We start from the raw sequence: 19831 nt of genomic DNA on the forward strand, positions 1-19831 counted from the left end.
CCTACGTCGTCGGACGTTGTGGTTTATTTTTTGGCATGATGGTTTTCATTTCTAGCACGTAACGAAGCAAGACGTAAAAGCTTCCTTCCGAACGAAGTTGCTGTACCGCGTTCTTGAGACGAAAACCGTTCTGACAATGGGATGCATTTGAAGTGTATCCAAATTAGTTACCAAGGTATTAGCGAATAAATAAACGGAAAGATGCTGACAAACTAACCAAGAGAAGCAAGTCGAAGAAACGGAAGTGGGACTACACAACCCCATTTCTGATAACAACATTCTCAAATCATTTAAACCGCATAGAGAAGCGCGATTGCCAAAAACTCTGGCACGTACTCAGCAAGACCACGCCTCAGATAAGTCGAATTCGGTGTCCGAAAATATAAAATCATAATTTGTGAAAGAGGGGTAGTTTGTTTCGGCGCTTCTGCGCAATACAATACGCTTAAATGCGCTTGCTGGGAATCAATACAAAACCTGGAGGCTTAACCATCACTTGCTTCAGAATATTTTGCCGACCTTTCATAACAAATACAGGCTTTTCAATACGAGAATTTCTATGTGAACAGTTGACACTCCCATTTCGTTAGTCCTAGTCATTTCTTTACAGCTTATTTCGCTGCGTGCAGTAGCAGTCATTTATTGGAGTTGAACAGGTGACATTTTCACGATGAACTTAAAGAAGTGTAGCCTTATTTTTACCTGCAATACCAGGTGCTTCGCTTGGATATCAAAAAAGAAAATTCTTATTCATGTAGACTTCCCAGAGTTTCTTCAGTTAAAGTTCACCTGAGAACCGCTGGGCTGCAAGAGTAATCCTAAGATAAAGAGCTTCAACTAACTGTGTGCGGGAGGGTTTTTTCTTTTCTAGTTTCCCGGTGTGAATTTGAGTCGATCTGCTGGAACGCAGTGCCGGTTTAAGTTTAAATGCTTGAGTAAGTAATCTGCGCACGGAATAAAGGTTTACAATTCCTTTCCAAGCGCATAATTCAATTTAAAAAAAAATACTCGAGAGAACCAGCAAAGACGACAAGGTTAGATATGGAGAATTTCAGCCGTTGCAGCAGTTTGTTTTTAAAAAGGGTGAAAACATAAATCAAGAGTTTATTCATGGCGTAACCTTGTTCCAAACCTGGCTCCTGAACTAGGTTTGGTTCTTTATGCACAGACTAGAAGAAAAAGACCTCACTTTTACCGACAAATGCTCATGTATGACAATGGCTTCCCTACTCATATCGTGAGGGGCTCAAAGCATGTTAAATAACGCAAGTCTTTGTTCCTTCTTACCAGTAAACCCGCTTCGCCTGAACCACCAAAACAAAGAAGGCACGTAAAGATGCGAACGAGAACGTGATCGGCCGGGCTCTGCTCTACCAATGATTTCGCAAGCATTCACTTGCAGATGCATATAGAGGAGACGCTTCTAGTTGAGATACCCTCGCCACAACGTTCAGAAGGTGGTGTATTGATCTGACGCCGGCCAAAAATAAGCACGCTGCCGTCGCAGTTAGCGCAGTCTACGCACGTGCTGCTGGTAAGAGGCTAGCTTAAAAAGGGATAGCTTTGGGTCTACCCCTGTGGCTGACAAGCTATGCCACGTGTCCACAGTCACCCGTGATCACTTGGTGCGCGCATGATGTTTTGGTATTTCAGCCGGATGGCATAAGGAATTTCACTGGTCGTGTTGGCGATTATCAAGTTTGGGTTCTGTTTCATGAAGACACTAGATCTGATAAATTAAATAGTAGAAAACGCTATAAAATAAATAAAAAAACAAAAAAAACACATGCCCGCAACTAAACACAAACCCTCCTTCACCCTCAGCAGCAAATAAGAGATAAATACGCCCGTTTGTATTGGTACTACATTCAGTTCTCGCGCCTCACAACTACTAAATACAGGTTATATAGAACGCGTACCTATTTCTATGAAACAACGATATAGCATATCAAAAGGTAGGTTCTGAATTGCATTTCTGAAACTCTTTTCTGAAACGAAAAAAAAGTACATGTGTCCCCTAATTCACTGCAAATATGGAGCCTATTCAGGCATTCACCGAAAAATACAGATACGCTCCGCAGCTGTCTGAAGCTGTCTGCGGTTGAGTCCCGTGGGTTTGCAGGCATTTATTAATTCGGAAGAATTAGATGGTTATACAAAGTCATCGAAACCTGCCCACACGATTGTGTCGTCCAATAAAAATAAATGTGCAAAACTTTGATTGTTAGATAGTGCGGGATGAGATCTTGCAGCGGGAAAAACTCGGTTCATGAGTTGTAAGTAGTTCATTAATTACACGTGAAAATTACACTTCGACGTCAAAATAGCCGCGGACGTCGATATAGTACATGCATGTCAGAACAGCCGCGGACGTCGATATATTACGCTGACGTTTTGCTTTCGCATTGCTCCAATGTGGGTCACCGCAGTGATCTAAATTTTTTTAATTTTTTTTTCCTGTTCTCTTTCTTCTGGCCGCTCCTTTCATATGCGCATCAGGTAAAAAAGAAACTGCTCGCTTCATACGATGTGTTTTCATGGCAGGTTTTCAGGTGTCCGCGTCCTTCAGGAAAACTTTGCATTCGGATGCTCCGAAAAACTAATGTTCCTATGGTTCGCCATCTTGATCTTTTTTTTGAACATCCACTCGGCTTCACCTGGGCGCCAATACACTTCGTTTCCTTTTTCTCTAGGCCACAGAAAAAAAAGTACTGTCACGAGAAATAAGCACGAAAAATGACACAAGATACCCAGGTGCAGGGTTTCATACTGTATACTTGCAAGCCAAACTGCTACCTGCCTGCAGTTCCTGGAGTAAAATGCCGGTGATATTCTCCCGAGCTTGTCTGTTCGGCTCCGCGGGGTGCCCTTCGTGTTCGCGTGTGAGAGGTTTCACCGGCAGCCGGCGCTGATCAAAACGCTGGGAGCGAAAAGAAGTGGTGAGCGCGAGAGACATCTTAAGGAAAGAGAGAAAACGATGCGAACGGAAACAGTAGAATAGTAGCGAGCGTGTGCCGCTAGAAAATTGCTCGACTGACAGAGGAAAAAGAAGCGAGTGAAAAGGAGGAGCAGAGGCTATGAACCCCGAAGCCGAGGTGACCCAGATGATGATAAAAGACGGGCAAGCGGCGCGCCAGATTGGGAAGATGGCAAGGCAAACAGAGGAACGGCGATGCCGGTGCGAAAGGTGAGCTCCCGAGCTTTAAAATCTGACAAAAACATTTTTACAATACCTTGATACGCACATTTATTTTTCTTCCTTTTTGCTTTTCCGTCGAAAAGAAGACATGCAGTCCGAACGTAACAAATGGCTGGGACTTTCTCGAAGCAGCGACGTGAAAATAGTCCGTATTCGTCTCTCTCCACGTGCTCTGCCCCCCCCCCCCCCCCCCCCCCGCCCCCTCTTTCTTTGCGCGACCTTCCTATCTTCATTTTATGCTTTTTCTCGCATCAAAGTATATTTGGAAGCCTCGTGTGCCGACCCCGTTCCAGCTCCGAGCCCGTCGCCCATGCAATGGAGGTATCAGCCCAGGCGGGGGCAGATTTGTCACTGCCTAAGCAAAATATCTTCCTCTATCGCGGATCGTCTCGCATTCTTCTTTTCCACTGGTCGTCATTAGCATCTCTACCAGCTTCACGCCTCTCTCCCTTACTCTTCATCATTCCTTCTCTCTTCATTCCTTCCTATCTTCCCCCGCTTTCTGTGCGCTTCCAGTCGTAGCGCGATTATTCCCGTCCAGATCTTCGCGTTCCGTCGAGCGAACGGCGCGTTCGTTTTTCATTCACGCCCCTCTAAGCAAAGGAAAAGCTTGCCCGCGATCTTCACGTCTTGCTGCCGCTGCAAAGAAAAGGTAAAACTTGACAGTAATGCAGATAGGAGGCTTTTTCTTCGCTCTTGTTGGTGTCACTGGGGCCCACAATTATCATTCACTGCAGCGAGAACGTCCTTTAGCAACGCGCGCCATCAACTCATGCTAAGCGCACTGACGAAGGATGTCACTGCTATCTCTCATCATGATGACGCAAAGCTTAGGCCCGCAGACAAGATGCTCCTCCTGAGGGTGTAAAGAGATATGGTTCTTTATTTAGTACAGCGCTAGGACGTTTAGCGTGCGCCGTACACGAAGACATTTTTGGCATGATCTGGATTTGAGTAAATGTTTTAGTGCAGCTAGCATGTTTTCTTTTCTTTTTTTTTTCATAGAATGCAAAAGTCTGCGACGCCATCTGGTGGAACCATATCACACTGGGAAAGAGGGGCAATGCTGAAAGAAATGGCGGCGGATTTAGCGCGGTTAGGCCAAGTTCCAATTAGGTGAGCTTATACAGTACTTCGGTTTTTTTCCGTTTCGGTTCGAGGTTGGGTTTTGAAGGTGAAGCATGCTTCGGACGAAGATCAACGAAATAGGCTTAAGCTGAGCCTTAAAAGTACGACGCGATCTCGTTGATTGGTTAGTGTCCTTATATGCACTATTGAACGTCTCCACTTTACATTCATAGATCTCTGGTGGCCCTCACGCCACTCCTGGTGCAGTGATTAAGCGATGCGCCGCTGCCCTGCGATGGCAGGTGCTGCCACCGGTGGGGCTTATGAGACCCAAGTGGCTCTTCCCGAGGAACCTGAAGATCACGGAGAGAGGCTTCGGACAGAAAAACATGGGGAAATCCGAGATTTAATGTTTTAAGGCTCTCGCACTAAAAAGCTCCTGAAGTCCTCCTATAGTGGAAAGAAACCTCGTTTAACACAACCTAAAGATTTGTTCAGAATGGAAACGGTAACTGCAAGTCAACCTTCCTTACAGCAGGGAAAGTCGATATTTCCTTTTCTTGTATTTTGAGAACATCGAAAACCGTATTTCCTGTTTTGCACATAGAACCTGAGTGTACTAGTCTCACAGGCTAAAAACAACACCTTGTTTTATTGAGCGACCAATTATTCTTTTTGTGCAGAACATTGCTCGCAGTGACGCTATTTATGAACTGATCGGTGTCTTTATTGGCTATAACAGTGACAATTACGGGCCGATTTCTATTAGAGGAATCAACCCCTTAAACAGTGATGAAGCCGTCCTTAAGGATACGTGTCTTTTCATCTAATATAGCCGTCATAGCCGACGGTCATGATTCGCTGGATGAGTGCTGCTGCTTCGTGAGTCACGATAAGCTCGAAACCCAAAAGGAAGGTTTGCACACTTTGAGGTAGTATCTTACGTCATAGACAGTGTGGAGGGAGCGGAATTGAAGCACATCGCTCTAACGGTTGTTCGGAGACTAGCCGCAAGGATACGCTCGGTTTCACAGGTGCATGCCGCACACTCCACGCAACGTCAATTCACTAAAGTAAGGTAAGGAGGACCTCAGCCTTCCTAATACAAACCAAGCATAGCCAGCACAGTAACTCCCCACCCCCCGGCGATGCTTGAAAACACGCCAAAAATTTTAGCGGATGCTTCAAATCCGTCTTCACACTTGACAATGGTGCTGCACTAATCTCAGAAACGTTCGTTCCTGGTGAGGAGAAAAAAGAAACTTGATGATATTGCACTTTTAGAATCAGAGATATTTTCATTACTGTTAAATATTGACACAGAAATGTCGTGAACCTTACAATATCTCGATTACATTTCAGGAGTGATCGCCGAAATTGGTTTTAAAATATTTACTGCTCATTTACATATAGCCTTTAGAAACAGGCAAGATACCGAACGATTGAAAAATTGCCAAAGTTGTCCCTGTGTACAATACCGGCAATCACTTCAACCCCTCAAACTTTCGCACAATATCACTCACTTCACTGCATGCAAGTGCTTGGGCACATTATTCCTAGGCATATTCTGACCGTTATTGAAGAATGCAACATACTGAGTGCTATTCAACATGTCTTTAGGAAGGCTTTGGCTATTACCACACAACGACTGGGAACTATTCATGACGGGACATCAGTTATTGACAAGCGTGGGCAAATAGACATAATATTTCTCAACTTATCTAATGCTTTTGAGCGGGTGCCTTATCCTAAATTAATGCATAAACTTAATAACTTGCTAGGATCAAGTGCAATTACAAACTGGATACAATCATATCTATCAGGTCGACACCACTTTGTACAGTACGAAGGTGGATCCTCGAACTATGTTGAAGTTTCTTCTGGGGTACCCAGGGTACTGTTCTCGCACCTCTACTTTTCTCTTATACATACATAATATATCGCATAACAGGGACGCCACGATTCGCATGTTTGCAGAAGACGGCAGTATTTATAAAGAAATTAAGGACCACAATGACCATATCCTTCTAGCAACGAATTGTCTAAAATTGCAGACTTGTGTGTCAAGACTGGCAGATGACCTTTAATTTAGAAAAGACAGTAGCTATTCAGTGATGAGGAAGAAAGATGGAAGAACTTCTTTGATGATGATGGCAAATTTTTTAGCGCAAGTTCATCTACGGCGAAAGAGCTCCATGGCGCAAAGTATTTTTCGTTTACTCAAGGTGGGGCCAAAGGCCCATTTCCCAAGAATTTCAGCCTGAATACGCCGAGCATCAGGCCAGGAGAAACTTGCACGCATTGTATCATCAGTGGGTACCCGGAGGCTCTGGGGATCGAACCGCGCGCCTCCCGCACGCGATATGGATGCTCAAACCAGTAGGCGACCGCTGTGGTAGGGGAACTGCTGTTATAAAATTAATCAAACGGAAATAAAATTGGTGTATGAATGTCAATACCCTGGCGCTGTACTGTCTTCCGACCTAAAGTGGTGCAAGTAGCTCTCTTACATAACATATAAACATTTTACCATGCGTTTCTGCCTTAAACGATATATCCCGTCTGCATCCCGTACTAATAAGTTACTGGCTTACTCATCATTGGTTCGTTCTATACTTGAATACAACATTATCTGCAGGTTCCCTTACAGAGAACAACTTATAGCGAAACTAGAGTGTGTACAAAGCAGGGCAGTTAGACTTATTTGTAATAAGCATAGAAGAAACGACTCTCCAAGCGATCTCGTTAATCAAGCTTGTCTTCCCACTATCAGTAGTCGAGCAACTTTCTTATCCCTGAAGTTTCTTTATCTATTTTTGAGTGGAGCCTTTAAAGTGCACGTTGACCAATACCTAACAGATTCTTGACCAATACCTAACAGATTCATTAGCAAAAAAAGCGCGCACAAAATATTCTAAACATTTAAAGAATTTCGATTTGATTGTGACACATTTAGGTATTCTTGATTCAGACAAACAGTCATGGAAAGGAACAAACTGACCAATAATGCAGTCAACAGCCCGCCCCTAAATGAATTTCTATCGAGGCTAAGTAGAGATCATCCTTCTTAGCATCGTCATGTATTATTTCTTCTAGCATTTTCATTACCGTAATTTTTTACTGTTTTAATATTTGCCAGAAACACCTCCTTTGTTTCGGAGTTTGCTTTGTGTAATTGTGATATTGTACCTTTTTACTTCATAGATGAATGCTGCCTACAGTGGACTGTCGCTTTGGCACTCGAAACGCTGTCTTACTGTGTGGCGGCAATGTCTTTCCGCAATTCGATTCTAAAGTTCCTGTGCCTGCATTTTTTTATATTCCTGTATTTTTTCGCGTCAATTTCGCCCTTTTTAGTAACAGCCTCAGGTGAGGCTAACAACATGTTCTAAATAAAAAAAAAATAAGGAAAAAAATCCGGAATTCGAGGATTTGGCACCGGAACACTTGTACCTACCAATAATAAATTCAAGAAGTTTTCTGTGATTGGTAGATTTCAAAGTGGCGCGTTCTACGGACTTGAGCCGAAGATGTAACCTGGTGGCCGGAACACATGTCACGTATGTGGGACGTCCACAAATCGATCGCGCGAACTTCCTGCTACCCAACGGTGTTTTCAATAAATGCTATCTTCCTCGTCGCATGACTGCTTCTATGGGAAGCAATTCTTGGAAAAGCTCTTTCAAGAAACGGTTGCTTCGACGCACCGGTAATTGGTTCTGCTGAAAAATAAACTTCAAATGTGCCACCTGGTTTTAAACTGAACTGCGTGATGCTGTATTTGTTGCATTTCAGTATCACTACACGCAGAGTAAACCTCTATATGGGTGAACTGGCACGACCGCCCAGATACCTTACACCTGATCTCAGGAAGGGGTAGTCGGAAGGCATTCAAAACACAGATAATACCTGGAATTGGATTTGCACGTACAATGCGCTAGTGAATCTTTAATTCGTGGACGCATAACAACAAAATGCGCTCCTCCTTAAGCCAAACATTTTCTGGTTTTCCATAAATCACGACACGAGCAATCAATATGGCACTGAAACGACGTTTATGTACAGCTAACGCTAAGACCTTCCCATTTTATTTCTGGCCCATCAATATCAGCGCTGTTGTTCTGCAAACCATTCCTTCATGAGCTTCTTCCTAATCAAAATTTAGAAGGATGTGACTAAGAAAGAGCTCTTGCTACTCTATGTAGACCTAAAAGCATTCTCCGTAATTAGCGATCAATAGTGGTAAATAGTTGTATACTGGATTTTCTTGATTCACTAAACGTGCTTGTTATTCAGCCTATCGCAAAAGAAGAAAAGAATGACACCTTTGCTGGATTGTTTTCATATTCGGGCGTATGCGACTTTTAGACCCACAGAAACCCTGCAGAGAAAGCTAATTCAACCCCCCCCCCCCCCCCCACCCCCGCCATAGAATTCAAACCGTACAAAATGAGAGTGCACGGCTCCGGACAAAGTAGTAGCACTTGCATCTTTATAATGTGTGCTGAAACCTCCGTGCATTGGCGCTCCTCAGTTTTCTCAAGCGTTCCAGTCTATATTTTCAACCCCGTACAAAATGACATTCCACTTGAAAGCGTCAATTCTTATAAATACCTAGGCATTCCCATTACTTCTAACCTATCTTGGAGGCTTCACATAGATTACATAATCAATAACGCTAACAAAACTTTAGGTTATCTGCGAAGTAATTTTTCTCGCGCGTCTTCTTCTTTGAAATCAGTTCTTTATAAAACATTTATACGTCCGAAGCTAGAATACTCTCCAGCAGTCTGGGATCCTAGCCTTGACTACTTAATTACTTCGCTTGAACGTGTTCAAAATAACTCCGCTCGCTTCGTTCTTTCTAACTATAACCGAGGAGCTAGCATAACGGAAATGAAAGCTAACCTTAGTCTTCAGTCATTGGCTTCGCGACGAAAAATTTGTCGGCGAACCCTATTTCACAAGTTATATTATCACTCCAGCCTACACAATAATTTATTTCATAGACCTTACTACTTATCTAGCCGCATTGATCATCCCCACAAAGTTGCCATCACATTATGTAAAACAGTTTCTTTCTTACACTCATTTCTCCCGCGTACTTCTAAAGAATGGAACGATCTTCCTGGTGAAATTGTATCTATTACTGACGTAAATAACTTCCGCAAAGCTTTGGCTGGTGTTGTGTAAACTCTGACAATTGTTCTGCACTAATGTATTTTGTCTAGCTAACATTGTATACACAGGACTAATCTTTGATGTACCCGTTTCCTTTTTCTCCATTGTTTTGTTCTATATTTTCTGCCCACTCCCTTCTGCAATGCCTGCAAGGCCCTGAGGGTAAAATAAAATAAATAAATAAATAAATATTTTAGTTTCCAGTCGGAAGCTCTGGCTCCATATTAAGGGTTCGCTGAATGCTGACACCGCAGCTGCAGTACACTGTAAACAAAAATAAACCCGAAAGGGACTATAAATGGTGGTGGCCACCCTTTCTCCTCTATTTGTGAAAACATTTACTCCATGAGTGTGGAGTGAAAAGGTGGACTGTCCTCCATTTCACTCCTATGAGGGATGAATGGAGTAAAAATGAAGATTTGCCTGCATTTATTCCAGTCTAGAAAGGGAGTTAATTGTGGCAAATACTCCACCGTGCCGAAATGGAGTAAAAAAACACCATTTTGTGCAATTCAACCCGCCACCTAGCGTCTCGTCTGTTTCTGGTGAGTCGTCTGATAATGACGGTGAGTGAAGACTGCTTGGTTACCATCGTTGCTGGATCTCTGTTCACTTCTGCTCCTTCACGAGCGCCTGCCATGGTACAAGATATTGGCTTGTCGCCGTTTTCCGCTACAGTACGCTACATAATTGAATTACTCCTGAGAAGCCTCCAGTGCTCTAACCATACCTAACTTTCCGTTGTTAGTGTCGCCACCCCGTTACGGCCCTCGCTTAGGCCTAATTTTTACAGGCTTTTCTCAGTGTGGTTCTCGCAATGTGTTGCCGCAGATTATGTGCCGCATGAACATGGAACTGTGATAGAACATAGTGTGAACGCTGAGCTCTTGACTGAGCTGAGGAGCCTACATTTTTCCTTAGTCATATTGAAAAGCCAAGCCCTATGAAATGAATATGAAGGCAAACACGGCCATTCCAAACTACCATTAGGGGTGTTTCCTACTTTACCGCTTTAGTTTTTAGTCGAATATAGCATGGTGCATGACCGTGAAAACTACCCAGCGACTCCTTTTCAGTTTTTAAGTATTGATTATAATGTTCCGTCCCTTTATCTTTCATTCTAGAACTGGAATAGACAGAACCAAATATATAGCCAACCCTGATTACGTGTCTTTACGTAGAGATAATTCACTTAAAGTTAAAGAATACAGGTGCCGGACTGACCTTTTTAAAATGTCTTTTTTCCCCAAAACGGTTTCGGAATGGAACAAGCTGCCTGAGGAAGTAGTGTCCATATTATCAAATGATTCATTTTCTTCCATGCTGTGACATTTTTTTTGTGTATAATAATTCCGTGTTCTTTCTATCTCATTGTTATCTTTTTTTTTTTTGTAACCACCTGCACGCGGTGGCATTTGTGTACTTTTTCTTCTACCCCCCCACTGTAATGCCAGCCAATGGCGCTGTGGGTATGATGATAAATAAATAAATAAATAAATCTGCGAACATAGCCAACCAAATGAGCTCGCACAGCAAAAGGAGACGACAAGCAGACGACTCCCGCCGCCTACGCCGCCGCTGGGCTTGCAGATGGCGAAAAGAATGCGTGACGCGGGGTCACATTAGGGCAGCGCAGTTTCCCAAGCTGGGTTGCCGGCGGCCCGCAGAGCTACTGCCCGTTTCCGCCACTGTCACTGCTGTAAGAATGAGCTTGAATGAGAATATATAAACATGACGCCATTTTTCGGCTCCATTTCTGTGGGTAGTAAAAAATTTACTTCCTTGTACTCCAAAAAAACTCCCTTATATAAGGGAGTAATTAAAAAATCACCACACACATGGAGTAAAAAAAAACTCTTTTTGGATGTGCGTTAGAGGACGAGCCATTTACTCCCTTTTGCTTGTTTCTCTACTAAGAGTGTAGTTGCTTGGGCACCGTTGTAAGTAATAATAAAGACCTCACCGGCCCTCCAAAGTGCTTAACCTATACCGCAAGAAGTTATGGGGCCAAAAAAATTGCGCAATGGTGTCATCAATGCCAATCGGAAGTTGCGCACTAAATTGCAACATAGTGTAGCCAGGAAAATAAGATAATACTTTTTGTCTCAATTTTTACTTCCACATCTAGGGATGCACGTCGCCCGTATATCTTGTTGTTACGCGCTTTTCATTTGCAATAAAACAGAGGTAACATTAGCGCACCTAACCTCAGCCGTTCAAAATTAATCAGGCCACTTCTACTATGGTGTCTCTCATAGCCATTGTGCTTATGTTCGCGACATTCAACATGGGCAACCACCCCGTCTTATAGCAATAAATCTAAGCTAAGAGACACGCCTTCAATTTCATCCGTGTACAAGAATGCCGGCGAAATATTCTGCGACTAGCTCGACCTCTAACTTCCATGATTAACCAGACCCTTCTGTTGATTCAGAGTGTTGATCTGGGCTCCAGCAAACGGTACTGCTAAGGCCCCCTTTTTTTTTTGTAAACCTCGTGAATTATGTAAGATTAACCAGCACTGCAAATTTAGCGCGCGCTCAGAGTTGCATACGCATAAAATGGGAGGGAAAAAACATAAAAATATGTAGCACGTTTGATTTCCTTCCGGGATTCGAGCTCCGATTGCCAGATGCGGCTCCTCTTCCGAAAAGGATGCCGGCCGAAAGAGGTCGGAGCGAAAGGAACGCGAATCCCAAATTGGTACTTGTCAGGCGCTATTCATGCGCGAAAGCCGCAGGAAAGAACGCGGGACGGCCAGCGTAGGGAGGGGCTGGCCGGTTGGTTGGGCGAGCGCGAAGAAACCGCGTGCCACGGGAAGATCGCGATTCATTTTTCCGTCTCATTTGGTGCGCTAGCGAGATAAGGCCTAACCTGCGATTACTCGCCATCGCCCCCTCTCCCGAGCACGCCCCCTTCTATGCAAACCCCATCTCTTCCCCTTTCTCCTCCTGCGTTTCCAGTCTCGCCCGGCTAAGTGAAATCGATCGCAGGTGTGAATCGCGTTGCCAGCGCGCCTCGACGCGAACCTTGCCCATCTAAGCGCTCTGCGTCCCTTCGCTACTCTCTCTCTCTCTCTCGTTTGACAAGGGCTTCCTTTGAAAGGTTCGCTGGGAACACTGGCGCATAGGAACGTGTACTAAGCCGCCCTGCAGAACAGCGTTTCCGAGAATTTTAGCACCGAATTCTCAGGGTCGTTTTTATCATAACTCACCCCTCCCCCCCCCCCTCCCCCAATCCCAACTAAGTTGCAGATTCTATTCACGCAACATCAGTTCGTTTCGTATCAGGCGGAAAATACCTCCACGTTCTCAGGCGCTTTGAAAATGAAAACTAAAATAAATAGAAAAAATTAGGAAGCACGAGTTTGCGTTGGTAAGCCAAATGCGAATCCGAGGCGCTTACACTTAGGTTTTCACTTTGGCTTCGGTTCGAGCCTCAGTGCACGAGGGCGATTCGATAGCGGTGTGTTTTCAATTCATTGCACACGGAATTGAGTTGATGAAGGTGACGACAATCAAAGCATAAAGCGAGACGCTGGCAGTTAAACACGCGGGATGTTCGGCTGCGGCGATGAGGTATTGGTATAATGCAGTAGCCAGCGAAGCCGATCTGTTCGCGCCGACGCGGGTGCTAAATCCACTCACGACCATTGTGTTTTGCCATAAAATGCTTGCATAGTTGGCCACAAAGCCTGCTGAAAATTTTCCCATGGTCAAGTTGACACCTGCTCATCGTTGGAGGTGGGCCATCTGTCTAAGGCTTCGGACAGACGAAGATCGGCGTAATATGAGACGGTGGGTTTTAATGCTAGAGCATAAAAAACGAAAAAAACAAGCGCATACACTCAACAGGCTGGCTATTCCAATGAAATGCACGTCGCAAAGTGAAACCACTCGCAAGTTAAATAACGCCCGAATGTGTATTATGAACGCAACAGTGCAGGTCAGTGGTCCCTGGAGATTTGAAGAAAAGTGGTGCCATTCGTCATGGTGTGAAGGAAGGAAGGGAAAACTTTATTAACACTAATGCTTTTTCCTGCGGTTTCGGGGCATCTTCACAGACGTCTTCGTTCTACCCCCAGGAGCCTTCTCTGTCGAAGTCGTCCGCCTCTAATCAGTGGTCGGTTGCCCTCAGTTCAGGGCTCCGCTGGCCACTGCCGCCCGTTGAGCTCGCTGTACCAGACCTTGTTGGTCTTCACAGCGGTCGCTGGACAGCAGTGTCTCCCATTGCCCTGCACTCGGGTTTTCTATTTTGGGGACCACGTCTATGTTTTGGCTGGCCCGTGTGATGTGATAGAGAGTAGGTTTTTCGTCGCACCAGGGACATTTGTTCGCGTATATCGTAGGCTGCATTTTGTTTAGTATATGTAGGTTTGGGAAAGAGCCTGTTTGTAATTGTCTCCAAGTGACATCTTCCGCTCTGCTGAGAGATTTGTGCGGTGGGGGATATCGCATTCTTCTGCCTCTATAGTTTTGTAGTATGGCCGAGAATTCCCTGGGTGCTGGCGCGAGTTCCGCGGTATCGTCGGATGCTCGGAAAGTAATGTATCCTCGAGCTATCCTGTCAGCCTCTTGGTTCCCTGCCGCCCCAGTGTGCCCCGGTACCCACAAAATTTTGTGTGGGATCTTGTCGTTTTGTTCTTCCAGGTTTTTAGTTCTGTCGCTCGCTGCGAGCAGTATACGGAGCGCATGGCGACCTATCCTGCCGATAATGTAATTTCGGCAGGCGGTTTGAGAGTCCGTGAGTATTGTCAGCGACCGCCCGGTTCTATAGCCATCCGCCACCGCTAGAGAAACAAAAATTGCCGACGATTACGCTACTTCCTAATGCGAAATTTGAGCGCAGCTCATCAGCTGTTTCAGCTTTTCGATAGATTGAGGCAAAAATCTCGAGAAGGACATGTATGCACAATTACAGAGAACTTGTTATTTTTCACAAATATTCCTTTTCAAGAAACACTCCACTAACAGTTCTTGATTGTCATGAAGGAAGCTTTGTGGACGGAGAAATAGATGGATATATGCTCAACTTGCTGCGCCAGTGCCTGGTTCTCAAAGACGAGGTCTGCGCAAGTATTTCGCGAGGTTGTCACAGCTGTGGGAGCCGTTACGAGCGAGGGAAACGGGGTGTTCTCCCACATAAGTGGTAAGAAAGTCCCGCTTGTCTTTATATATACATTGAAGTCCCCACTCATACTGCCACACTCGCAGGTGGCAGCGTTTCTGGCACAAAGGTTTCAGTGCCAAAGCATGCAGCGCACATCTGTCACTACCACCACGTAGCTTAAAGCACGACTGAGGTGTCCACTGTTCCAAAAGGGCATTTATGCGCCTTTCCTCTGGTTCACGTGTCCACCGAGATGTGTGCGACATGCGCGTTTCCTTCCCTCAAAAATCAATTTACAACTTTTACTCTGTGCTTTCCAAGCCCCCGCTCTATTAGTTTCGCAGCTTTGGGGGACATATACTGCGCATTTCCTGTCCTCAAAAAAATACCCAAGACATATTGGAAATTCTAAAGCGTGCATGGCGAAAGCATTGTTCAACCCACTGCCGCTTCCCAGAACCGCTTGGCGCGGAATCACTGGGCCGCTTCGGAGCCATGCGTCTCACTCACTCGACTGCAACGAAACGTCTGGCGAAGGAGCGATGGTGTAGCTGCCACCACCGACGCGCGTGCGCTCGTTCTACCGCTACTGTGTGACGTCACGGTTGCTATGCACAGCTGTGCCCCACCGGCGCGCCGGTTGCTAAAGAGGGGATGAGGTTGCGCTTTTAGTTTCTCCTTTCCAAGCTCCCGCTTCATTGCTTTCGCAGCTTAAAGGGTGTCCACTGCTGGTGACAACGGCGACGGTGACACCGCGAAACGCAGAAACGGGTGCCTAAGAGCTATGCTCTAAAAGGAAAGTTGTATCGGAGAGTTCTTTACTCGAGTCGCCGAGCCGTTTCGCGGAGCTGAGGAAAAGCCACACCGCGGATGCGCGAGGGGCAGTGACGTCACATGGCGCACTGCTGGCGCGCCGCCGCTGTCACTGCGCGGGTGACTCAAAGATGCCGCCGCCGCGCTCACCAGTTGCGCAGTAGCGGCGCATAGCTAGCGGGCCGGGTCCGCCGCCGCTGCCGCGCGCTCTCCATCGCCTCTCTATCTCTCCTAGTTGCTTTCGCAATCCTCCAGGTTTAACCAGAGCTAAACCACTGCCATTTGTTTATTCATAGACACTGGTGCGACCGATATTGCTGCGATATCCCCAGTCGTGCACTCGGCAAGGCCGCCAGGATGTAGTTTCTGTATCTGCTGAAGCACATTACTAAGATGGCTTAACATGAACGCAACTACTCATCACCCTGAATTCCTCTATTTTCCATCTTACCGCTAAATCTTTGATTGGCTTCTAACTCACTAGTGTCTTTCGGTCCTTCCTCAAGTCTAGGCTAATTCTTGACCATAGCATCCTGGGCTCCCTGCAGTGCACATTTCTGACGACCTTCATATCCTGCACTATAAGGCAGTGTGAGCACACAGTATGAAGTCTTTATTTCGTTTTCAGTCTGACTATTGAGGCTGTTCCCCGTCAACTTCCTACCGTACTAATAGCTCACCCCTGCTATTCCCAGAGCCCACGTCATAGCCGCCCACTGCCTGATCTCCAGCCTGCTTCTTGCCTATCTTCGCATTGAAGTCGCCCATCTGTACACTCTACTGTGTTTTTACTTTGTTCATTGCATACGTGTGGGAACAATGGCAGGCATGTTGCTGGAATACTTGGTAGGATATACTGTAAAGTGTCCGAAGAAGTCTATGTTGGGAGCTTATACGGCGATGCCTTTAAAAGTAGTAAATGTCATGTGGTAACTCAAAGAGTTTAATAGAGTTTTGATACAAGTAGTTATGGTGGAAACTTAATGTTCCTACTTGCTATGAACGCGAAAGCATCCTGTGATCTAGAGGCTTTTCTTTTAACCCTAATGTCTTTACCATAAAGACGTTTGAGCTAAAGGCCTTAGACCTGAAAGCCTTCAACATGCAGGCATTTTTGACCTATAGGCTTTTATTGTCAACGTCTTCCACCTATTGGAGATGGTTATTGTCATTAATTACTCTGAACATTATTTAGTAATGTTCTTTCCCCTTCCAAAACTATCATTATAACTATCATTATAACTAACTACTACTATTATTATCTACTACTGTCTCGTCTAATGTCCTCGTTCCATGATTAAAATGTGTAGAGGAGTAAAATTTTCTACTTCGAAAGGAATGGTATAAACAATCAAAATTAAATACCGAAGATAAATTTCATACTGACGCTGCCTTTCCAGTTTAATCAGGTAATACAATGGTAGTAAAAGCGTAAGCAGTGCTTTAGCCATAACTTTCAAGCATAAAAAACATAGTGTTAACTTTCGCTATAATTGCGTTACAAAAAAGGCAAGCGCAAGGCAGCTGATTACGCTATTTGCTGATTCAAACGCAACAGCCCTTCATTGTTATACACTCATCCCTGCGCGACGCTTGGTCAAAATCACAGCAGCGTTGAAAAATTTACTAATCTTGCCGAGCGCCGCTTGCTAACAGGCGTAATTACTTCAATGAAGCCAATTAGAAGTGACGTAACACCAGCCTCTGAGTAATGGCAATGACATGACGTCCTAATTGTCTCGCTCTTCCCAATAAGCGATAAGTCAAAGGGTGGTTTTGATAATGGGTCAATGAACGTACATAAGAAAAAGGGAAGTGTTGAAACATTTGAAAACATCCGCCGCTGAATCTGGGTCACACACTGGAGTAACGATGCGCTGTAGAGCAGTGCAACGAACCGAGGGCGTAGCCCGCTGACATGAAAAAGAAAAAATAAGCTTGAGCATTCCTCGAGTCGAAATATTGGGGTTCCGCATATCGCATATATTAGGAGGTGGCGAGCGCTCAGAGAGCCTCTCTTTCTCCATCCCCCCCTTACCGTCATTTTGTTCCGGGCCGCATGAAAAATCTCATTTCGCAGCGCCCCGCGGTTGGCGTAGAGATAGCGCTAACTAATCGGCCGTCCCGAACACAGGCCCGCTGACACGCTTCCATTACTCTCCACTTGTTACGCGTGCTGGCACGCTAGATGGCGTGCAGCGCGCTCCACCGCTGCAAAGAGTTTGTCTTCTCTCGAGCTGGCATTGCGCATGCGCAGTAGCGCCCACGCGTAGAGCCGCACGCACCTCCAATGTTGACTTCAGTACACTTTCCTCTTTTAAAATTCGTCGTATAGTCGCCGCTGATGGTCAACAAACATTATGGGTATCATATTTCTTCCAACTTGACCATAAAGCCGGAACGAATGCCTTGCTTCTAGCTAATGCGTTCCGGGTGTCTGAAACGCGGTGCTAACGGTGCAATGCGTTTTTAGATTATGACCTCTTTGTAATCGTGAACAACGGCGGGTCCATGTTTTACTAAAATATTCCAGAGAGCGGCACCGCACTTCCAGCCGATACTGAGGCCCTGGTGAGCATCGGAGTGGCGGCATCCCGTATAGCGCGCAGTTCGTTTACCAGTTTCGGCGGCAAGTTTTCTTCAGGTTAAACAGAACGGCGCGCGAAATGGCGAGCGAAATGGTGCGCGAAATGGGGGGAACTTAAACTGCGCCGAATCGTTCCTCCCGAACGTTTAGTGCGCAATAAACTCAGCGGCTCGTTTCAAACGCGGTGCGTTCCAGTTGTGAACGAATGATTTAGTACGCATTACCGCATCAAACAGTAATCGCGTTCCATCCTCAGAGTTTCGCGTTAAAGCTACGCTCCGTTTGTCTCGACAGTTACAACTAAATAATATTAACTTATAGCGTTTTTAACGATGACGCTGACGGATCCATACAGCCCCTTTCGCCTAGTGCCGAAAAAGCACGCGTATTAAAAATCCGCCTGTATTACCGTTCGCTCATGCTTGAAAGAAAGATTCCTTGTTCTTTTACTATCAGTACAACTACTAGTCAACAGTAACCGCTTATAACTTTTCTCCTTCACCGTTTGAAATTGCAGGTCTGGTTACCACTACAAACTTATTTATGTAAAGTACTGCAATTATATTTTGTAGATTATGAGCCATTGCGAAAATGTAACACCCAAGACTTCATTTATATTTATTTGATGGCCAAATTGCATGCACCTTCGGCGCATGTGCCTATCTTGGAGAGGACGAATTTCATCTGCTCTATTAAATCCTCAAAATCATCCCTCGCCGGTCGAAATTCCAACTTATCACTGCACACAATGTTTCCGCTCAAGGCACGGCACTTTGGCGCACTCTACAGAGCAAAACACGCAGAAGAGGCTGCATTATTCTTATCTCATTTTTCAATCCTGCGGAACACACACATTTATTGGCGAAATTGAGCTAGGCGTAAAATTAAAAAAGAAACATTGTTAGATGCAAAAATGGAAACATGGAACTTTGAGAAAAGCAATCTAAATGTGTAGTTGGACCAAAGATAAAGAATAATATTGCATGAAGTAATGACCGACGTTCATCGCGAGTTGGTTGAACAAGAACTGCGAAGCAAACGAAGTTAGCTTCCTCGCACTGCAAAATGTGCAACCTGCCTGAAGTTCTAATTGCTCCCCTGGTGAGTTCACCGACCGTTTGACTTTTAATGACAGGTTTAGGAAGGAAGTAGCATGTTTCATATAAAGCTGTCCACACTTCAAGGCGGAGGAAAGCTACATTGAACGACCCCAGCGTAGTTCGCTGCTCCGGAATACCTTTCCGGAATACCTTTAGCTGCTCCGGAGAAAAGGCTTTTATGAAAATTGATAATAGAGTGGTACAGTTCAAAGAACTCTTTTGCACTGATTTTTTTGAGGATGCACTTTTCCTTTCGTTTTCCTCTCAAAGCAACACTTGTCCTTTCGTCAGATAATTTACTTCCCCTAATGACGGCGCTGTATTCATAAAGATTGATTTTGTTGTCGAGAATTGGGTTAAAGATGCTATCATTTGCTATATATAGGCATGAAATATTGATCATAAGAACAAAATATTACCTGTGCTCAATTGCAATATTCGCATCATAAATATTATTGTGTTTGGAAAACGTCTAATGCGTTGTGTCGGGTTGGGTTTAGTGAAACATAAGCACCTAAGGCTACCATGCTGCAAACACAGGAAAAAATCTATTAGAAATACTCTTAGCTTCGGAGCAGATATATTTCTTAACCAATGAAATGTTTACTACTTTCAGTAGAGCGAACTATCCCATGCCTACTTAATCAGCTAAGTCTTGACATGAGTCACGGAACAGTCGAGTGTGGTGATTCCTATTCACAAAGCTATACACTTAAAAGAGCTGTACAAATCTCAAATATTTATCTTTTATGTCATCCTGTAACTTTTAGCGTA

General features: G+C 44.8%; 1 protein-coding gene across 1 annotated transcript in view; it reads right to left on the reverse strand.

The window, feature by feature from the left end:
* LOC149340653 (cell surface glycoprotein MUC18-like) overlaps nt 1–16138 on the reverse strand; it is a 90345-nt gene extending 74207 nt beyond the window's left edge. The window contains exon 1 of the mRNA XM_089551156.1: nt 16051–16138. Coding sequence (XP_089407282.1) covers nt 16051–16138 — 88 coding nt within the window. The remainder of the gene's footprint in view (nt 1–16050) is intronic.
* Between the last annotated feature and the right edge of the window lie 3693 nt (nt 16139–19831).

Source organism: Amblyomma mixtum, chromosome 6 (genome assembly GCF_055824585.1).
Source record: "Amblyomma mixtum isolate Tamu chromosome 6, ASM5582458v1, whole genome shotgun sequence".
NCBI lineage: Eukaryota > Metazoa > Arthropoda > Arachnida > Ixodida > Ixodidae > Amblyomma > Amblyomma mixtum.